Raw genomic sequence first — 13,126 nt, 5'->3', positions numbered from 1 at the left:
TAAGGTTTTACTTTTTCTCACAACTTTATTTTTTAAAACAATAAGAAACTTTAGCGTAAAGAGCAGGGTGTTGAGGAGGGGACAGTCCCTTTCATATATTTTTTTTATTTAATCGGGATTGAGATTAGTAACTACTGATCTTAGTCAATACATCACCAAAGATATAATTCGTATGTTGGTTCCTTAGTTGTTAGATTGTATCTCTTAACTTATTCCAAAATTTCCCTGACAACGGATAGAAATAGTTCAACTTCCTTCTGTTCATCGCACTATCTTCAGCTCAGCTTTTGAATGGGAATTATTGAATAACATGCTTGGTTTCAAACTGTTTTCCATCGCTGTTCTACCCCAGGGCCGGTTCATTTACAAATGAACCGTAACATTAAGCCAGCTTAATGTTAATTAAAGAATCTAATCAACTGGAAAGCCGAAATTCAAGGTGCCAGCTTCTTAAAGCACCAACAGTCCTCAAGTAGCGAAATGCTCAACACTCATAAAAACACAACAAAAATGTATAAAAAAGAATCTATATGTGTTTTATGGACCCCCCCCCCACCAAACAAAATCCCAAATGCACCCACCATTCAATTCTCACCAGAGCCATACAGGGTTGCCAATTATCCAACTTTTGTTGGACAGTTGCCAACCTTTTCACTGCCACACCTGTAACTACGACACGGGAAACTGTCCTTTAGGTAATTATTCCGTATATGGAAGGGGCAACTCCCTCCTCAGTGCCCTGCTCTTTACGCTAAAGTTTGACTCTTTGTCACAACTTAACTTTTTAAAACAATGAAAAAACTTTAGTGTAAAGAGTGAGGTGTTGAGGAGGGGACAATCCCTTTCGTATACGGAATAATTTCTGCTCGTTTTAAGTTTTAATATCGCTCCTTACTTGCAGTTAAAAAAAACTTGTTTTATTTTATTTAATTATTACAAAGGATGATTCTCTATTTTGGCAATGGATTACAACAATCCAAAAATGTTAAAAAAGAAAATCAAAAGTTAGAAGCTTAGTAGCCTATTAACGTTGTTAAAAATCAGACTAGCTTCAATAATCAAATATCTATGAATAGACTTTGTATGAAAAGATATTAAATTGCATAAAGAACAAAAATTTGTTAATGTTAAAAATTCATGTATATATTTTAGCAAGAGATTAAAACAATTTAAAAACATTAAAAAAAGAAAACAGAAATCTTGAAGCTTAGTAGGTATCGTTGTTAGAAATCAGACTTGATTTAATGATCAAATATCTTTGAAAAGACTACACATGAAAAGACAGCAAAATGTCTCAAATTATAATTATCTGTGGGGAGAAGATAAGCAACAATAAGAGTCCATAATAGACGCCTGTTGCCGCGTTCTGAATGCCGGTACTATATATATATATATATATATATATATATATATATATATATATATATATATATATATATATATATATATATATATATATATATATATATATATATATATATATATATATATATATATATATATCTTACTTACATATTTTTACTTATTATGCTTATTCGCATTTATTTTAACCCAAAGTTTGCTTGGATCTAAACTGAAAGTTTTATTTCTGGCTCGATTCGGGACGTCAAATAAACCAATGTAACACAAAATCAAACCATAATTTTAAAAAGAAATTATTACAAAAACAATTCAATTAAAATTTTTCTTATGATAAAGCTTATGTTTTAAATTACTTTTTTATGCTATTTTATATACGTCATTTATTCTTAATTATTTAAAAGTTATTATAAGACGAGTAGCATTTGCTATAGGCTTTTATGAAAAAATTCATGGTTTAGCATAAATTTTATTTATACTAAATATTGCTATAGCCATCTAGTTTGGTTATTGTTTATAACTTACGTGGGTGCCATCTGAGTAGGCTAGATGGTATTGGTTGTTTGTATGTGTTTTCTTGAGAGACGAAATAGATTTTCCTCCTAAAATCGCAGAGTGGATTCCTCTTTGTTTGGCAAAATGGGGCTCGGAATTGAATCCCAGTTACTGCAGGGTCAGAAATATTGCAGTATGCAGATTACCCATCAGTGTCTCTATATAATCAAGTACGAAGAAAAAAAAGAACGTACCCATGTCCCTAATTTTTATTGGCAGTAAATTTAAATCAGTGGAGCGAAATTCGCCAGCTATGCTTTAATGTCAAATGGTGATTGAGATTGGTGAAGATTTTGGATGGGATTGGATTGAGATTTTTTTTTTCTTCTCTCTCTCTTTTTCATTTACAATTTTTGTTGTTTTGGTCCTTAACAAGTTCGCTTCTAGGATCTTTATTATTATTGTTGTTATGTGTTTTCTTTTCTTTTTGAATAATTGAATAATTTTGAATAATTGGATTATTGATGGATATATACTGACAGCTACCTTATCTACTTCATATTTTTTCTATTGCCATATTTCCAAGTCTATTTTCTAGCATTCAAAACGGAGCAGTCAGCTTAGCTAAATCAAACAAATACTTGCTAAACTAATTAATTTAAAAAAATTAAAATTAACCTATTTAATTAGAAAATAAATGCCACTGAACTACAGGTTAAAAAGTTATCAAATTTAAATTTATTATTTATTTAACAATTATAAACCCACTTTCTGGCTCAAGGAAGTTTTTTTGCATCAAGAGTAACAAAACAGTAACTAAAACTAATAATTAATCACTGTCGTAACTAGAGAAGTGTTGGGTGGACCAGCCGTGGTGGCACTTTCTTACGGGTAACATACCAAACCCTGAAGGTCTTGTCCAATATATCATTTGAGCTAGCCACTGTAGGGTCAATAAAGAATGAAGTAGAATAAAGAAAGCTGACGAGCAGAAATGAACAAAATATACAGACAAGACAAATGATATGAGCAAGATTGCTCAGTGGAATGATTTGTTCAAAAACGGAATTGAAAATCTTAAGAAATAATAATGCATCACCTTTTCTAAGGTTTTACCAAACACCTGCAACAGAGATATCAACCGATAGATAGCTGGAATAATTCTTGGCCAACCTTCATTTAGAATGATTATTCGAGCAAACTTGACTGCCCTTGGGAATATAATATAATGATAGGAAAGGTCAATAAGTTTATCAAGGAATAAATAATGGAAGTATAAACTGGATTTCTAAGTCGGAGTATTATCAGGGCCAGATGAAATCTAATTAATTCTTCAGTTCCTATAAAAAAAACACTATTTATTTGTGTATCAGTCACCGGTTCGATGAACATTAACTTAATGCAAGGTGGCCCTGAAACGAAAAAAAGATAAATAAAGAAAAGAAAAAAGAAAGATAAGACCTAAAACCGTATAGTAACGGAGAAAAAGGCATCAGAAGCTTTCAGTTTTACCAATCAAACAGTTTGTGGCAAAGTACTGTAGTAAGGAGTGACCCGGCTCAATAGGAACCAAAACTCTAAAAAATGGAATTTTGATACCAATAGCTACATCAAAAGAATTGCATTTTAATGCTGATTTTAAATATATAAGTTTCATCAAGTTTAGTCTTACGCATCAAAAGTTAAGAGCCTGAGAAAATTTGTGATATTTTAGAAAATAGGGGGAAACACCCCTTAAAAGTCATAGAATCTTAACGAAAATTACACCATCAGATTCAGCGTATCAGAGAACCCTACTGTAGAAGTTTCAAGCTCCTATCTACAAAAATGTGGAATCTTGTATTTTTTGCCAGAAGGCAGATCACGAATGCGAGTTTATTCGTTTGTTTGTTTGTTTGTTTGTTTTTTTTTTTGTTATTTTTTCAGGGTTGATCGTATCGACCCAGTTGTCCTAGAATGTTGCGAGAGGGCTCATTCTAACGGAAATGAAAAGTTCTAGTGCCCTTTTTAAGTGACCAAAAAATTTGGAGGGCACCTAGGCATGTTTTAAAAAGAAGAGTTGAGAGAAAGAGTCAAACTTTAGCGTAAAGAGCGGGGCGTTGATGAGGAAGCAGCCCCTTTCATATACGAAGTAATTTCTGTTCGTTTTAAGTTTTAATATCGCTCCTTACTTTCAGTTGAAAAAAACTTGTTTTTTTTATTTAATTATTTATATTTATTGTTTCAGCATTAGAAAGTACATCAATGCACTGTACATACCTCCCCCTCTTGGATATAGCTTTTGCTTTGATGTTTTTCCGTACTTTTTTTTTAGACATATGGTAGTCAATGTAAGTTAAAGTAATTGAAAATAAATCAAAATAGTTAAAGTTTTAGGTTAAAACGCTTTTTAGTTTGTCCCGCTGGTTCTCAAGACGTACTTATTGTTTTCTTTATTTTGTGGTCTTGTTTAATATTTTGGTTTCTGAAATATTCAAAAATATCCGAAATTCCAAAAAATTTTCACGAAATACCGTACGTTATTCATCGTTCGTTTCAGCACAAAATAATCGAAAATTGAGAATTTATTATAGCAAATGTCTTGAGGATATATCAAAGCAAAAGCCGTATCCAAGAGGGGGAGGTAGTACAGTGGATTGATGTACTTTCTAATGCTGAGCCCCCGGGCTCAATCCCCGCTGCAGCAAGGTTGGGCGACAAGCTTGCTACTTGTCCCTGTAAAAAAAAACACCTAGCAACTGTAACGTTAATTCGAAACCCTATGCGCCAGTAATACCTCAGTAGGATCTTTATATATTTTATTTATAATTATATTAGATTAAATTTAATTCATAAGTATGTTTATTTATATGTTTACTTATAATTATATTTACTTATACTTAATATTTATTTATCTTTTTTCGCTTTCTCACTTTTATATCACGTTCCACGTTTCGAATTTCTGTTTTATTTTTAAAATGTATGCATTTCGACCATAAGGAAAATATTAATTTTCAATAGACAGGGCAGTATTTTTTATTAATACCATAATTTCTACTAGTGGAAACTTGATCATTAGGGTTATTATTAGCGTTTCAATCGTGGTACTCGTGTTCAATGCAACAGTAGTTTTTGGATAAATGCTAAACTCATATTGACGGTTGACGAAATAACAACAATAATATTGGTTGTCACTGGTAATCATTGGTTGGCTGATTTAGGCCATAATTATTTCTACCGTCAGGGGAAATAGTAATTTCATGTCTCTTCTTCTTGTTTAGATTATTATGGAAACGTTTTTGAAAATCTTGTCACCGGAATTAAATTCCAGGACATCAATTTCTTATAGGTGTGCTAGTTAGAGTTCTATATCAGTACCATAATCTCTTCTTTCTAGGGGAAGCGTGACTAAACGGGTAACTATCTGTATAACAGTGATGATACTGGTATTCACAGGAACGATTATACTTATATTTGTTGACACAGCAAAGTATACATTCTTGTAACAACATTGGCATCGGTGGTGATATTAAATATGACCGGAGGAATTTATCAAAATACCAATATGGAATGGCTGCCAAACTTCCTCCTCGATACACGGGTGAGGTTGTCCTTGGAACGGTGAGTTGTTTTCACTATTCTTCTGTTGTTGTTTTTTCACCATTTTTCTGTTGTTTTTTTTGTAAATTAGTTTGCTACCTCTGCCGTGTTGACTTCTTGTCAATAAACCGGCATTGTTCTTTGTTCGGGACTTTTATGGCACTTTTTTGAAAGGTTTTAGGGAATACATCATCTGCTTCTGCTCTTGCTATAGAGTATGTGGCACAGTATCTTTTCGCTGTGCCCTCGGGTTTGGTGATTTGGTTTCATTTATTTACAGTTTTCAGGCAATTCTGCCTCTACTCTAGGGTCTGCATTTTAAACTTTTTTGTCGAAGGGTCTTGCCTGCTTAAAAGTGGTGACGCCTAAGGTGAATGTCGGTCAGGCCGTCTGACTTTTGGATTTGAATTGACTAGAACAAAATAATCCGTAAATTTTTTTTTTTTTTCAATTTCTTTGTTTAATGGAAAGATTGTACGTTTTCATCCAAGATTGGAACATACCAACATTAAAAAACACAGAGAAATGAATTTGAATACGACAAAACAGGTCTAGGTCCAGTAAATAAAAACGAAGAAAACAACAAAAATAAAACAAATATTTCGCCCGTATCTAACAAGGAGTCGTCAGTTTAGAAAAAAAAATATAAAATATATATAAAACTAGAATAGATAATTATAAACTAATTCATTTCTTTGTGTTTATTGTCATGGCTGCCAAGAGTTTAGATCTTTTAGATACAAACATTAAAGTGACAAATGACTCCCACTCATGCTTTAGTATATCTGTCATCTCTGGATGGTTAGTGCTACACTTATTCTGAAGGGCCTCCTACAAAAAAAATGACAACAGGGATCTACATTTCAGATTATCATTTCCAAAAGGTGTGCGCAAATGGTCGATGCATAAGTTGGCTTGTCAGCAAGTGGCCCTGTCCTAATGGAACTAAAAGTCATATAAAATCGAACTTCACATAAAATATCATATATAACGTCAGTAAAATTAAATTCCTGTTTACTCGTCAATTTTATTGTTACCAAAATAACAACGAGATCAAATTCCAAAAATAGATGGCCCGGCCGCCCGAGCTAAAAAATAGTCACACGTTTCTGCTGTTTTAGTCTCAGGCGATTTTTTTGTGCGATCAACTGTTAAGAGAGAGGGAGAGAGTAATATGTCGTCTATGGGAATTCAATTGTCGTTATACGATGCTAATTAATTTCATTGACTGTTGACATGACTTGCCCATTGACTTTGAAGTCAATTGACATTGTTAAATGACTTTATTTAACTGATATTTTTTCTCTTCCGTCCTAAAATCATCAAGGAAGAAATTGTTAAATGCCTATTAAAATCTCTAGAAATCATTAATGCGCATTTTAGTATAATTTAATGATTAAAATGGTAAAATTGTTAAAAATGATTAAGAACATTTTATTCATTGTTTTTCCATACTTTTTTTTTAGACATCTAGTAGTCAATGTAAGTTAAAGTAATTGAAAATAAATCGAAATAGTCAGTTTTAGGTTAAAACGCTTTTTAGTTTGTCCCGCTGGTTCTTAAGACGTACTTATTGTTTTCTTTATTTTGTGGTCTTGTTTAATATTTTGGTTTCCGAAATATTCAAAAATATCTGAAATTCCAAAAAAATTTCACGAAATACCGAACGTTATTCATCGTTCTTTTCAGCACAAAATAATCGAAAATTGAGAATTTATTATAGCAAATGTCTTAAGGATATATCAAAGCAAAAGCCGTATCCAAGAGGGGGAGAGGTAGACCCCCCCCCCTAATATGTTTTTCCGACTCATCCTTTTATTGCTTACTTCACGTTTATTTGAATTTTTTACAAAAAAAAAATCCCGAATTATATATTTGAGGATTGCAAATTTAATTTAAACGTCAGGTTCTGTAAGTCCTTTTATTGTATTTAAATTCGATTAAATTTTAATGGAAGCTTCAAAAAAAATCCCCTCCCCCCCCTGCAAGCACAAATTCAGGTTTCATGACTCCTCTCTCCCCCTTCATTTCTCCCTTCCGTGGGTATATGATTGGGTTTTGGTGTCAGCAAAATAATTTTGGCATCTCGATTGAATTCAAATTTTTCAGACAAACACTTTTTGTGTTTTGTCTCTTTTAATGCACAGTAAAACTGATTGATTGGCAATAAAAATGCAAAACTATGTGGACTTTAATTATATTCGTGATCTTATTATTTAAAATTTCTGAAATTTTTACTTTTCAGTGTCCTTAGGTCAATATTTCTTTCTCTAGTCAGATTAATAAAAGCCACTTCCCCCTTTCATGTAGGACTTTTTTGTACAGTTATTTTCTTCCTCATATTCTATGAGGCTGTTAAACTAAGATTTGTGCTGTTTACTTTCAATTCATGAGAAAATGTATGGTATTGCTAATTTAAAACTTTTGTCAGTCTAATGTAAAGAGATACACTGCCCAAAAAGGGGGTTAAGGTAGGGGATGATATTGGAAAGGCCACATACACCCTATAATCATCTGTATTTTTGTGTATTTTCATGCATTGAAAACCCTTGCGTAATTCCTGCTCAAACCAGGTACATTGTGCCTTCCTTTCTACTTAAGATTTGGTTGTGGGGTCAACCTATCCACAGTTTCCTTAGGTTTCCTAATAATAAAATCTGTATAAGCTGTCTTGTTTCTGTGTATTTCTTAACACCATCTATTCTATATACGTATTGATGCGCTTTGGACTAAATCCTTGATTTTTTTTCATAAGCTCCCCTCCAAATGGGCGTCATTTTGTTGGGGGGGGTGGGCATTGGGATCAGTTGTCCCCCAGTAATATAAAGGAAGTTATTATACAGCTCATGCCCCTTGACTATCCGGATATGGATCCCTCTACCCCCCCCCCCCAATAAAACTGCTGAAGCTACGCCCCTGCCTCCAAATGGCATTTTTTTCCATTTTACTTGTTTGCTGCAGTTACTTAATGCTTTTTTTATGCGATACATTTTCTTTTATAAAGTTTAAAATGCAATTTTACTGCATACAAATTTTTTAAAAGCCTTTTAAAGTTGTTTTTTTTTACACAAGAAAGAATGAGGACTAGTATGAGGGCTGCAGTTACTTAATGCTTTTATTATGCGATACATTTTCTTTTATAAAGTTTAAAAATGCAATTTTACTGCATACAAATTTTTTAAAAGCCTTTTAAAGTTGGTTGTTTTTTTTATACAAGAAGGAATGAGGACTAGTATGAGGGCATGAAAAATCTTGTTCACATCAAAATCATGTGAGGATCAGAATTGAGCCATGAAATTTGGTATCTGTCACCGAAGTCTTGCCCCCAAAAAAGATAAAATTTGAAATAAAAATATTACTTACGGGTCAAGTCCGTATCCAGGGGAAGGATTAGTGGGTTTGAACTCCTCCCTCGAAATTTTTGTCCGAATGGTAAAAACGTAATAAAAACAAATATAAACAAAGTTTTGATGCGTTTTTTTTAAAATTTATTTCCCCCTCCACCAAAATAGGTTCCTGGATTCCCTGATGTGGGCCTAAAACGCTTTTTATTTTACCAACGAACTCCCAGTAATTAGGCTCGCCTCTCGTATGATATACATTTTATGGGTACAGATTGCTGTACCCAATCTAAAAAATAATGCAACCCTTTTGTTAAGATATTTTATTTTTATTTTGGATTATAAACAGCAAACTTGTATTCTCTATTTGTATAAGAACATATTTTAAAGTTTCGTTCGCCAAATTCTATTTTGGACTATGTGCCTTGATAATATTCGTTGGGAAGGTAATGTTAAACGAAAGATCTTTATTTGTGTCCAAGAAGAGATGAAACAATTGAAAGACATCTTTTCCTCTGCATATCTTGAAATATCTTTTCAAGATGACACTGTGGAAATTTTTTTTGTTTTTGTTTAACATTGGTAACGGAAAGGAAAGATAAGTCTAAAGTCTTGTAAATTTAACCACGTAAAGGCTATGAACTTTATCTCTTAAAATAAAGGCCTTTAAATTACGGTCCTTAAACTCGAAAGCCTTTACGATCCTTAAAATTAAAGAAAAGAAATGGAAAGTCTTGGGAAATTTATGTCATGTATAGACTGTGAAGATTTACCCCTTTAAATTTAAGGATTTACGGTCCTTTTAAAACGAAGGCCTTTCAGGAAAGGCGATGAAATTCTGTTTTCCAGAGCTTTGCACTATTTTTTTTTATCTAGTTAACCATCATCCAAATTATTGTGAAAAAACTCTGCTTGAGACGTATAATTAACATCTCTATACAACTTTTGATCTACTCCCCTTCGTAATTTGGGTTTGCTATACAAATGGCACACAATTCGTACCTAATCGAAAAATACTACTGAGCCAAATTTCATTTTTCACCTGCTTTATATTCTAATCCAACACAGAATTCATCGGTAGAGCTTTGCCTAAAATTCTGACAGGAAGCGGTAAATTTTTCTGAGTAAAAACAACCAAGAGACGGTTCTTGTGAATTTTGGCCTGCATATATGATTGAAAATCTCTGTTCTCCTCTGAAAAACTCCCGTGACTACCTTTCTATAAAAACCCGGAGATAAGGCCTATGGAAGAGTAGAACTCAAATTAACTTTGACTCGTTTCTACCGACCTTGTTCTGACGTTTTTACCGACCTTATTCAAAAATTTTACAATATTCCGTGTCTGATCATTCATCAGTGGCAGCATAAAGTTGACTGCAGCCATTGCGTGAAATGGCTGAATTTGTGTCTGGAATACAGTTACGTGTATCGTTCATCAGTTATCATTATTTTTTTGTGGCACATGATTATCAATTTCTCAAGTCTTGATTTTGGTGTTTGCATGTTCTTTTTATTTTCGTGATTGAGAGACAATTTTCCAACAGTTTTGTGTTTAACTGCTTAGTCATCATCGATTTGACAATTGAAACAATCTTGGCGAAATGTTTTTTTTTTTTTTTTCCATACCTAATGTAGATTTATTTACTATATGTAATGCGAGTGTCAAATTGCCAAAGATGTCAAAATAAATACGTTATTTTCTCTTCAGAACCTTCATAAGCCTAGTCCTACTTGACAACCCTGATTTTCTAATAATTTTGCTGCAGACATCAGGAATTTGCAGTGTTTCTAGAGTACATATCTGTATTTGTTGCCATTTTGAACAGTGAAAATAAAAAAGAAATAGGTAGTTAAATTTTTATTTGTTAGATTTTTGTCCGCAAAAATTTAAATATTAACAGTGTGTAGATTCCCTAACCTTCAAACGGAGTCTACATCGTATCGGCTCTAATAATCAAAAGTAAAACATATGTCATCTATATTGAAAATAAGCTATATATGTGTCATTGGTAAACTACGCACGAGGAATCAGCTAGAATTATTCTATCTTGTACTGTTACGAATATAAAAAGAGACATGGGCCTCTAAGTGGTGTAGTGAAAACTATCCTATTTTGTACCGTTACGAAGACAGAAAAGACATACACGACTAAAGGGTACATGCCTCTTTTTTTATCAGGTATTGTTACAATTCAGAATGAAGAATAGGATTATCAATAACTGGATATAATTATATATATAATATAGATAATTATAGATTATAGAGATAATATTATATAGAGCCGTAATTATAGAGCTTTAACTGGCATTTTTTCTCCTTTTTTTGTCAAGGAAAAAGTGGATATACGCCAAAAACCGAAATAATTGAGAATTTGCTCAAAATACAAAAAATTAATTAATACCCTAAAAAAAACATAAGAAATTAGTTTTGAATGCTTTTTCGATGTCCCCGTAAGTCTCATCCTTCAGAGCCAACACAGAAGGCAAACTTGTCCGGTTTTTTTTGTTTTCTGTGAATTTGTTTTTCTGTTTTTTTTTGCTCTCCTGAAAAGTTACGAAAATTGCATATGCCTCACTTTGAATCATCACAGCTGGTAAGGTGATATATGATTTTAGATTTTCGTTCGCTAATTTTTTGCTATTTTTTCTTTACTTTTAATTCGGCGCTCATCTCATTCATCTGTATAGAACTTATGAAAAATGATTTTAAGCAAGATTAATTTGAATTATTATTGTTAATTAATTCTATTTTATATATTAATTATGTCCGATATGAGTGCTTGTAAATATTTGAGACGCCTTGAATTTTGAACTATATTTCAGTATATTGTCTTTTTCTTTGATATAGCGCCATCTGTACAATTCATATTAAATAACTTGCTGAAGCTACCACAATATCTTGTTTCCTAAAAATAATTAAACTATAATTAAATAATTGAAAACAGTTAGAATAGAAAAAAATTGTAACTACTACCCTCCAAATCCATAATAAGACGAGATCTCAACAGTTTTTACCGTGGGAAAATGTTTTATTCTTTCCTAGATTGCAGATAAACTGTTGGGGGAGGGGAGAGGTTAATGTGAAAAATGAATTTGTAGATTGCAATGTTTAGTTTTCTCGAGCGACCTTTTCAAGTGTCTTATGGGGAAATTCCTTTCACATCAATTACCCTCCTCAAATGCCGTCCTGGCCGAGTGGGTTGGTGCGCTGGATTCGGGATCCTTTGTCTGAGAGGACGCGGGTTCGAATCCCAGTGTACCCAATTCTTCAGTTTGGGACAGGGGTCACTGGCGTGACTCTGTAAGGTTAGCTGGAGTCGACCCAGCTCTAAATGGGTACCAGGAGAAATCTGGGGAAGGTAAACAGGAAGGGTGGCATCAGGAAGGTAAACAGGATGGCTGGCATCCAACCCCCCACTGCACTTCCTGGCTGAAGGGCCAAGAAATGGAGATCAGCACCGCTGGCACGGACTGTAAAGTCTAATGCCGTATACTTTACCCTTTTTTTTACCCTCCTCAAATTATTTTAAGATACTAATCTAGGTTTTTTCTTGGAATTTTTAAGCTTAATTATTCTCTTCAAATTTTCTTAAAATCCAAAACTTGTTAGTTTTGTTAAATTTTCTTTTTGGATGCGCCAGGAGGTACCGATAAAACGTTTTTGATAAAACTGATTCTGGCATCAATTCGATCAAAAAATTATATAGCGTTGGCAATTGCGTCATCCGGAATAGCCGCAACATTGCTGCCTGGTGGAAGAACTGCTCATTCCGCTTTGAAATCGCCTCTGAATTTGCATTCTACAGAAACTCCCATGTGCAATATTTCCAAATCATCTGGGATGGGTAAAGTATTGCAGCAATGCAAACTTATTATTTGGGATGAGTGCACAATGGCACACAAAAAATCGCTCGAGGCTCTGGATCAATGCTTGAAAGATTTGCGAGGGAAGTCGAAACGCTTTGGCAGCACATTAATATTGCTTGCGAGAGATTTCAGGCAAACATTACCTATAATACCGAGATCAACCCCTGCAGACGAAATGAATGCTTGCCTGAAAAATTCTAATTTATGGGCACACGTAAAAACATTAAAATTAACTACAAATATGCGTCTCCGATTGCAAAACGATGACTCTGGTCAAACATTTTCAGATCAATTGCTGGCAATTGGAAACGGAAAGCTCCCAGTAGACTCAATTTCAGGACGTATACAACTACCTGCTGATTTCTGTAATTTAGTGACGTCCAAAAATGAATTGATTGAAAAAGTATTTCCGAATATTCTAAACAATTATAAAAATAATAAATGGCTAAGTGAAAGAGCGATTCTTGCACCCAAAAATATAGACGT

At 33.2% G+C, this 13,126-nt stretch overlaps 2 protein-coding genes across 4 annotated transcripts in view; both read left to right on the top strand.

The window, feature by feature from the left end:
• Positions 1–5,362, top strand: part of LOC136037175 (equilibrative nucleoside transporter 3-like) — a 103,827-nt gene extending 98,465 nt beyond the window's left edge. For all 3 annotated transcript variants that reach the window (XM_065719721.1, XM_065719722.1, XM_065719720.1), the window contains one exon: positions 5,231–5,362. In XM_065719721.1, the coding sequence (XP_065575793.1) occupies positions 5,231–5,339 (109 nt within the window). In that variant the 3' untranslated portion in view covers positions 5,340–5,362. The remainder of the gene's footprint in view (positions 1–5,230) is intronic.
• Positions 5,264–13,126, top strand: part of LOC136037171 (solute carrier family 2, facilitated glucose transporter member 1-like) — a gene marked incomplete at its 3' end in the record, with an annotated part of 47,631 nt that continues 39,768 nt past the window's right edge. The window contains 1 exon segment of the mRNA XM_065719713.1: positions 5,264–5,454. Within this exon segment, the coding sequence (XP_065575785.1) occupies positions 5,404–5,454 (51 nt within the window).

The sequence above is a fragment of the Artemia franciscana genome, chromosome 16 (genome assembly GCF_032884065.1).
Source record: "Artemia franciscana chromosome 16, ASM3288406v1, whole genome shotgun sequence".
NCBI lineage: Eukaryota > Metazoa > Arthropoda > Branchiopoda > Anostraca > Artemiidae > Artemia > Artemia franciscana.
This window is presented reverse-complemented; position numbering and strand designations above follow the sequence as displayed.